Source organism: Cephus cinctus, unplaced genomic scaffold (genome assembly GCF_000341935.2).
Source record: "Cephus cinctus unplaced genomic scaffold, Ccin1 Ccin1_scaffold0401, whole genome shotgun sequence".
NCBI classification, from domain to species: domain Eukaryota; kingdom Metazoa; phylum Arthropoda; class Insecta; order Hymenoptera; family Cephidae; genus Cephus; species Cephus cinctus.
The window spans coordinates 743,863-752,691 of NW_014333085.1; the positions used below are offsets into that span (position 1 = coordinate 743,863).

General features: G+C 41.1%; 1 protein-coding gene across 4 annotated transcripts in view; it reads right to left on the reverse strand.

Annotated features, from left to right (window-relative positions):
• The window catches only part of LOC107267441 (metabotropic glutamate receptor 7), a 77,081-nt gene that overhangs the window by 18,357 nt on the left and 49,895 nt on the right, over positions 1-8,829 (reverse strand). For all 4 annotated transcript variants that reach the window (XM_025084564.1, XM_015739178.2, XM_025084563.1 and 1 more), the window contains exons 7-8: positions 2,269-2,423; positions 80-328 (exon numbers count right to left, since the gene is read on the reverse strand). In XM_025084564.1, the coding sequence (XP_024940332.1) occupies positions 80-328; positions 2,269-2,423 (404 nt within the window). The remainder of the gene's footprint in view (positions 1-79; positions 329-2,268; positions 2,424-8,829) is intronic.

Below are 8,829 nucleotides of genomic sequence, written 5' to 3' on the forward strand. Positions count from 1 at the left end.
CCCCCCCCCCCCAACCGTCCTTCCACTTAGCAGGGGATGAAGGGAATATGAATATTTCAATATCCCACCCCCCACTTACCTACAAACGGAACCAGACCCTCTTCCTCATAATCGAGAAGATCCTCCTCGCCCGTGCAACGCTTCATCCCGGGCGGTACGGAAGGACCGAAGCTGCATTTGTGATGCTGCGACCAAAATTCCCGGAACCACGTGTTACGGCAGTTTATTATTTTCCCAGGAAGCTGCGGATGAGGCACGTTTTTCTCAGCTTGCCCGTTGCACTCGTCGCCCATACGTGGACGTAGATTATTGTAGTATGCGTCAAATTCTAAAAAAAAAAAATATACATTTATAGACATTAAAAAATTCATAAGTGATACGAGATAAATTTGGATAAAACATTTTTAGAATAATTTCAAATTATTTATCGTCCGCGGTATATCTGTTTATCCGTTCATCCTTCCAAGTAGCTATACCGTAATAGCTCAGCCCCATATACATATATATTCGACTAATAGAAATCAGCGATGAAATTGATGATCTGTCAAGTAGAATTGGGAACGTCTGCGTTATACTGGTTCTAAGAGTGTTTCTCACCACCAAGATTAATTGGGGTCCGAGAAGAAGTGGCCTGGTAGATCCATCGAGGGGGCGCGAGGGGGCGAGAGGGGGCGCGAGGTGATAGAGGCCAGAGAAAGTTTTCGCGATAAAACGTTCGTAGCCGGCGAATGCGCCTGGATATATATGGTCCATCGTGTTCTCGCGACAATGCAGGATTTTGTCTATGGCAATCTCATTCGCTCCCCCTCTCTCCTCGTACCAACGAGAAAACCAGAGACAGAGGGAAGGCGCGAAAGTTTGTATAAAAGTATAAGGGGGATAATGGAAGGGCTTCGGAATCTAATAGAACCTTCGCCATACGAAACGACTCGCATAAACGAGCTGAGAATGACGGACGCTTTTCGCGAAGGATTACGAGTCGATTCGCTTGAAATTGATCGTTCGCCAAAATCCCAAGTAGAAGTAACGCTGGATCGGGGCTGAGAATTTAGATCGTTTCTGGACCGAGAACTTCTCGCAGCATCCGCCTTCGTTCCTTTTACTTTATACAATTTTCTCGAGAAATTCTTGATATTAAGAACCCGGAGGGGTGTGTGCGTGTACGTGAGAGAGAGAGAGAGAGAGAGACCAAAGTTTATTATACTAGGGCAGGTTGCCCTGGAAGTATAAAATACAGAACAGTGTTCAAGAAAAAAATTGATAATGATAATAACATAATAAAATAATACATATTTACATAAATATAATTAATAGTAATAGTAAGATTACCGCTAATATGAGGAAACTACGCTAGCTATATACATGTTTATAGTTAAACGCTAAGAAGCCACGCATGCAGCGCATTTTTGAAAGGTGGCACGGCGGTTATCTCACGGATGCTGCTAGGTACGGAGTTCCAAAACATAATCCCAGATATAAGAACTGACTTTTGGTAAGTTGAGGTGCGACAGCGGGGAACGACAAGGTCGAGGGGATGTGATCTTGTCACAGGCGCAGTAGCATCTCTGGAGGAACAAATCAGCTATCTTGGAAGTTCACTGAATAAATCAGTGGTGCAAGCCTAACGTTTTATAATCGCGCCGCTCCAGGCCTGCTGGATCACATAATTTTGCATACTGAGCGAATCGATATTCAAGAAAATTGAGATTACTTGCCAATCTCATTCAAATTATTGACAATCGATACCGAATACCATTATTATTCTCACCTATAATAATCTTAGCACTGTGCTCTCTTGAGACTTTGAAATTTTGATCTTAATAATGACTTGCAAGGTGTACGTTAGATAGATTAGATGAATTCCCCTGAAATGTAATATATTTCAGGGAAAAGGACCAGATCCAATTAATAATTAATGTGAAAAATCTCTTACTATCTATCAAAATGAATATTTGCCTGGTTGTCATTGGCCCTGGACCGAGCATTAGGTAAATGAGAACCTCACGTCAGTTGCCCAATGACAAGAAGAGTAATGAAGGTGATTGCTGATACTAAATTTTAGATTGGAGTATAAAAATTGTGTACAAATCATAATTAACCGCTAAACTATTATACATCCGATTTTTCGATATATCACTGTAGCATCTTGCAGACAGTTCATTAATTGTCCACTCGCGAGAAATCCCATCGGTCCAAATCCTTTTCGAGGAGCGTCGCAGGATCCTTCATTTCCATTATTTATAAAGGACGCCTGAGTTATGGGTATACCTTGAAGTGAGTTCCTAAAGGGTAGTATCGTGATGGCGCCTTCGGCAGCGAATTCCTGGTCTCGTACAGGATAAACCTTGGCACCCCAGGAGTCACTACCAACCCACATGAAGTGACCAGTTCGATTGGCTCTGACCGTAGCCTGAAGAAGTTTCCTGAAAGAAGAAAGGAAAAGGGACAATTCATTATTTCGCATAATGCACCAGGTGGATCGTTGAATAATATTTAAAAAAAAACTGTAAAAAAAATGGTCCATATCATTTTCCATAAAATTGCCGAGTCTTTCGGGAAGTTCGGATCGATGATGAATTCGGTGACGTCAGGATGGCTGAAGAGGTAATTCCGATGCTTGGAATCTCGTTAGGAAAGGACAGCAAGTATTGGTTGACGGTGGGAACCGGTCGATGGGTCGAGCAAGTTCCTGGCCAATCCAAAGAGCCGATCCTCCTTAATCGAGAAGATTGGAAGGACTAGGGTCACGATGGCTGCAGGGCTGAAGCAATTACCTTGGGATCAAAGCTGGATTTCGCTGTAATAAACGATAACATTGGGACAGACGATTCCATGAATCGCCAATTATCTCCACAAGTGCTACCACTACCTTTGCAACGACCAAGGATATATATATATAGAATAAGAGATACTATGCTACGATGGTACCAGGGCTATCTTCCGATAACGCCTGGGACCATTGATAATTAAGGGACCACTTGATTTTGTTAAAGAGCGTTATATCCTCACTGTCCCTTTGCCTCGGTGGGACATTTGGATTTAGATTTGATAACACCGAAAACTCCTAACTTCATGGTGTTGATCTCGTCAGGGACATTCTCGTGTGTCTAGGGAATTTTATTGGCACGTATTGTAACACTGACTTTAATGAAGTTTTTTTTTTAAACACTTTTTTCTACCTTTTTGTTTGGACTAATAACAATAAAAAGAGTGATTACAGTGAAAAAGTAGATATCACAGACATCCCATAAGTCTCGTTCGTTTCCGGTAGGAACTTAGTCGCCATTTTTTCTCGGAAACTTTCTGTCAGATTGTCCCGCTCGTCTAGTCGCTCTCGCGTTTCCTCTTTCGGCCATGATGGAGTGGAGGAAAAATAAAGGAGCAAGAGAAGAAGGAAGGCGGAAGGGAAATGCTCGGCTTGGTTTTCCAACTCGGATCACGTTACGGGTATACAGTAGAAACGTTCCCGTAAGAGCCAGACAAGTCGTCACGTTACTCCTAAACGAGTTTCGCGTCTGACACGATAATTCAGCTACTACTGACTATTACCGTATAGAAGAATCGGCACGCGGTAAATTCAAACGACACAAGACAATTTTAACGAACAACAAAAATGCTAAATATTATTTATTAACAATTTGTGTTAACTTCGATAATAATTTTCGATAAATCATAATTTCAATTAATTCAACGTAATTTAAGATTGCGTCATAATAAATTCAGTACCGAATTAATTGGTCTCACGGGTAATTATAAAGCACCCTATAAATTTGTAACCCCGCTAACGATGTGGCTACTGACCGGTGTAAATTTTTCAAACAAAAGAATCGTATTTCCCCTTTGGGATTATCGAGCGAACTCTGTATTAACCAATTCGATTTGTCACCGGTACCTCTGTCGGCTGGTCCAATTGTACTTGAGGACGGTGCGAATAATGATTCACGTAGTAAACTTAATGACGGTAGCATCGTCACGTGACGATCGTGGGTCTGGATTTAGGATTGAGGTTATGTCGAATGTCGTCGTCAAAATTTCTTAGACTTTCTTTTCCTACGTAAATAATGACTATGAGAAAACGTCTATTGCACTAGGATACGTAACAACGCCCACAGGACGTGACTCTTTGTCGTGGACGAAATTTAGTGTGTAAAATAAAAAAAAAAGATCTTGATGCTACTCATGGGGACTGCGGAGGACTTCTCATTGTTTCCAGGGAGAACAATGCGATGGTCGAAAGGAAGAAAACGTACGGGAACGACATGCCAGAATGTTCTGGGTACGATCAATTTTTGTTTTTACAAGAGAATTTGATCTTATTTTTATATATGTAAAATGTATGCGTATACATGTGCATTATTCATATTTATCATTATATTTCAAATATTTTCTACCCGCTGCACCGGCAATCGTTTCCGATAAGAATTACGAAGGATTTATGGGTAATTTTAGTTCGCCAAACTTTTGACTCACGTAGTAAGAAAATGGCGTCGCACCTCGAGACTTTATATACGTGCAGGCGTTGCATTCGCTAGAAGTTCGTACTTTAGAAAAAGTGTTTAAAGGTGGAAAAGGCGGGGGAAAAAAAGATAGAAAAAAAGCCAAAAAATTCTCATGGAGTAAACTTTTTCTCCTAGCTTTCCGTATTTTACGTGATTTCACGTAAGTACATATGTCGTAACACATGTATCTCTAGTATAGTATATATGAAATACGTACGAGAGGTTATGGAATCTTTCGTAAACAGGAATGACGTAACTCGTCCTAGAAAAGTATAATCGGTCCAAGCTTAAGATTCCCAATGCGTGGTCCACGCTTATGCATTTACATGAAACGGTGGTCAGTAGCCACTTGTAAATCACGTCAGGACGACTAAGGGAGGACATAGGAGCTTCTCATTGTGTTGGGATGAAAAGGTTTTCTTGATAAAAGGATAAGGGGATAGGATGACTTAACGGTCGGGATGGCCTCTTTAAGACTGTAACTCACGTAGAGGTTATCCGAAATGTCTTTTCTTTGTCAAAAAAAAGTCTTAGAATTTCACCGTGTCTCGGAAATTCCTTTTTTTTTTTATGCAGAACAATGGTAAACGGTTGTCAAAAATTTTGGAATTTTTTTTTGAAACTTTTTGTGCATGCACCATTAAATTTCGGGACGCTCGTCGAGTCAGATGTTTTTATGAAAAATGTCATTTTTAATTTTCTCTACCCACAGACCATCGAGCATTTCCATTTTCGTCTCGTTATTTTGGAAATTCGTGATTTTCGAAAAATCACAAAAATTCATATCGAGAGAGCTTATAGTGAATAACGAAATGCAGTGTTGGGTACTGCTAGTGTTTATCATAGTATGCCGTAGGTATATGTCAGTCATCCTATTCGGCTGAGGCCATTAGTGTGGGCAAGCGGAAAACGTTACCATGGAAACGCACCGGAAAACCCATACTTGAGGGAGGAGGGGTCGGGGGGCACGAAGTCTATAGCCGAGTAGCCGAAATCCGAGGACGCGTTTCGGATCCCTGCCACTTTGGGGTCTGTTATAAAGCGGCCTCTCGCCACGAGACAAATTGAGCGGTTCAATTACGTGGCAGCATACACATAGCGCCAGCATCAGATGCAGCGCGAAGCCTAAACTGAACAGGCGAAGCGTAGGATAGATCTAGTACCGAAAATTAAAATTTACGTACACAAAATTTGAATCACTTATTAGAAATTCGGACAATTTTTTAATAATAAAATCAATTTTTTTTTTACACACCAGTATTCCCTTCACACAGGTATTACTTGGCTGAATATTTTTCATTGACTACTCTAGTTCTTTTTTTTTCCCCCATCAAAGCAATCTTATAGTTCTGTTCTTTTGACTTACAAACCTTCTTCGTTATTGGTACACCTTGAATTTGACGTGCTCTCCCGCTCTCCCGCCGCAGCTTTGCGCGCTGAACTTATCGAGGCAGATATCGAGCTTCGTTGAGATAAAAGTCCCTTAAAGCTATACCGCACACCGGCTGGGAAAATCTTTATTCTAGGGACTTTCCAGTCTCCCGGTAAAGTCCCTAGGAGCGATCGCGACCCTAATGTGTTTTTCGTCTCTTATCGAGTGCCCGTAAATCTCGGACCGAAAGCGTCGGGAGCTTTTGGCGAGTCAAGTTTTCCCTCGTGTAAATCGTGTTTCTCGGGAAATGACGTAAGCTCACTCAGACGGAACTGAAATCCGAATAATTTGAATATCTCGGTTAAAAGTCCTGAGAGCTTGTCGTCCATTGGTGGATTACAGTCAAAGGAGGACGAAGGTATTAGGTAAGAGCGAGAGGAAAGCTGAGAAATAATGTGAATAATGTGAAAAAAAAAATATATACAGTCAAAGCAAAAATTACTTCGTAAAAACTTTTTTCCCTATCATCCCGGTAGACAAACCAGAATCATTTAATATTCCTTCCCCCAACGAGTGTCCGGGTCTCTTACCAATTGGTGGAATAGTCATTTAAGTCTATTACCGGGACTCAGTCTCGAGAGTAATGAAACCGTACTTTCCTGAAGAACGTCAGAAAATTAAGTTAGGAGTTTCTAGAAAAACGAGTTTACACAATTTTTATAGTATTTCATAAAAATACATTTTTACACATTTTTGCACGTACCAACGGGAACTTCGACAATTGAATTATTCCCAAGTGTCCTTTTCGGAATGACGAATAAACGAATCTTTAATGCCTGCCACGTATCTACGTGTAAGCGTATCGAGTGTCGAAGAAGCCAACAGCAGTCAACCGGAAAGGTTGACAAATGTTACGAATGGCTTGACGACAAAATTTTCAGTTACGCCCACCTCGCTACGAGAGAAACTTTGCCAAGGTGACGTACTTTTTTTTTTCATTTTCTTCTTTTTTTTTTCCTCTCGCAAAACTTCGTTTATTCAACTTTCGAGTTTCACCTTCAGTTTGCCTGTACTTATTCCCCGTCTGGAGAAGCAGGGCAGGCTTTTCTTTTGACGACCTTAAGAGGAATATTTTTTCAGTATCTCTCTCTATATATATATGTGCTAACAAATATATATTTCCATTTGTTTTCTCCTTTTTCATTGGACACGACAAAGTTCGATGGTTCACTGAATTTTTTGTCTCAGGCCACTGACAGACGCCTTCTTTATTGCCGCTCGATTTCTCTTTTGTCCCATTCTTTTCCTTTCACTTTTTACTGTCCTTTTTTTTCCCTTCGTGAAAGCCGATATATATATATATATATATATATATATATACAGTTGCAAAATCCACGACAAAGTCACGACAGTTAGTGAAGAATTTAAAAGGCATTACTTTGATCAGCGAGGTCGCTGAAGGAGTACACAATTTTTTCTAGGGGACTCAATCGCCTTAAACGCCACAAGGGGATGGCCCCTCCGAGCACCGCAATAATGTCGCGCGCGATAGATTGCTGGTAACGTCGAACGAAAACCAGAGAAAATGAATTCTTCGATTCTCAGCAAGAAAAACATGTCGTAGCTGCCAGCTGAGAAACGGGCATGTTTGTTCGCGACACTTTGTCCAATGTATCAAGATACTAGTGCTCGGTATAGAAGCTAGAGAAGCGAGCCCGCGACAGTAAATTCCCAGCTGAATTTATTCCCCGCCGAATTCCCCAGGGATCTAGTAACAAATAGTCTCGGGAGTATGAAAAATCGTGAGACATTTTGTTTTCCATTTCTTTCCTATGACGTCACGCGGCTTGCATCCCCCACGCCAATCAGCTGACAGCTACAGTCGTTAGCCTCAAATTGCAAAGTACGCAAATCTATTTTATAATCTCTCTCAAATTCATAATAAAATTAGAAAATTAGGGCACCTTAGGCTAATAAATAAGTTACCAGATTTGTATACAATGAAAGTGAAGATAACAATGGTAGGCAATTGTTCTTGCTTGAATCTTCATTAAAAACGAAGTTTCAGTTCGTCTATTGGATTCCATTACGATATAACGGAGTTGTATTTTCTTTGAAGCAGCAAACATCTCCTTTCAATTATACGCTCGAATGGCGCGTTGGCCTGGAACTTCGTATCAGCCGGTAGACGCGTATTGGGTCCTAACTCAATTTCCCGACGGCAACGCGCGACCCTTCGAAATTGCCCGAATAAATTTCACAGCTTTAAATCTCATTTCCGTGCTGCGTTTACTTTAAACTTCCTAAAACGGAGACAGTGCCCCGATGAACGCGCACGGTCGAGCTGATACCAACAGTTGACATAAAACAAAACGAAAATTCCCCACACATTTCACCGTATCCCGTTGGACTGAATACACTGCACGCGGCCGATTCGATAGAATCGACTCAATGAATTTTCAATGGATTTCGCATTAAATTTATTTTCACAGAAATAACAAAAATTATCCCACGATACAAATTCTCGGTACTCCTAGGTGAGTTTTCATTATTTTTCGGGTTACCAGAAGGGCGGGAACTTTCAAACTTACCATCTGTTCTCACATTAGATACATACTCGACAAGTTTATATATATATACATAAGCGTCCAGTTTAACAAGCTTTAGGACTTTGTTTAAGCGCGTTTAATTTCGAAAAGGTCGTCGTAGGGTCATCTGGAAGTTGGATTGTAAACCTGCCGAAACAACATGGCGAGTTTCTCGTCCTGAGTTCAAGGACGTCACTAGGGTCTCGTTTAATGAACTTCCCACCTCCACTTTATAGTTAAGGTTGTTCCATCTGATAGGGGGGTCACGTTCTTATGGATTAACAATAAAAAGGAGTCCCCTAGGTACGAAACACATCTTACGACCCAAAAAATGCGTTTAACCCCACGAGGAGGGGAGAAGGGGGGAGCG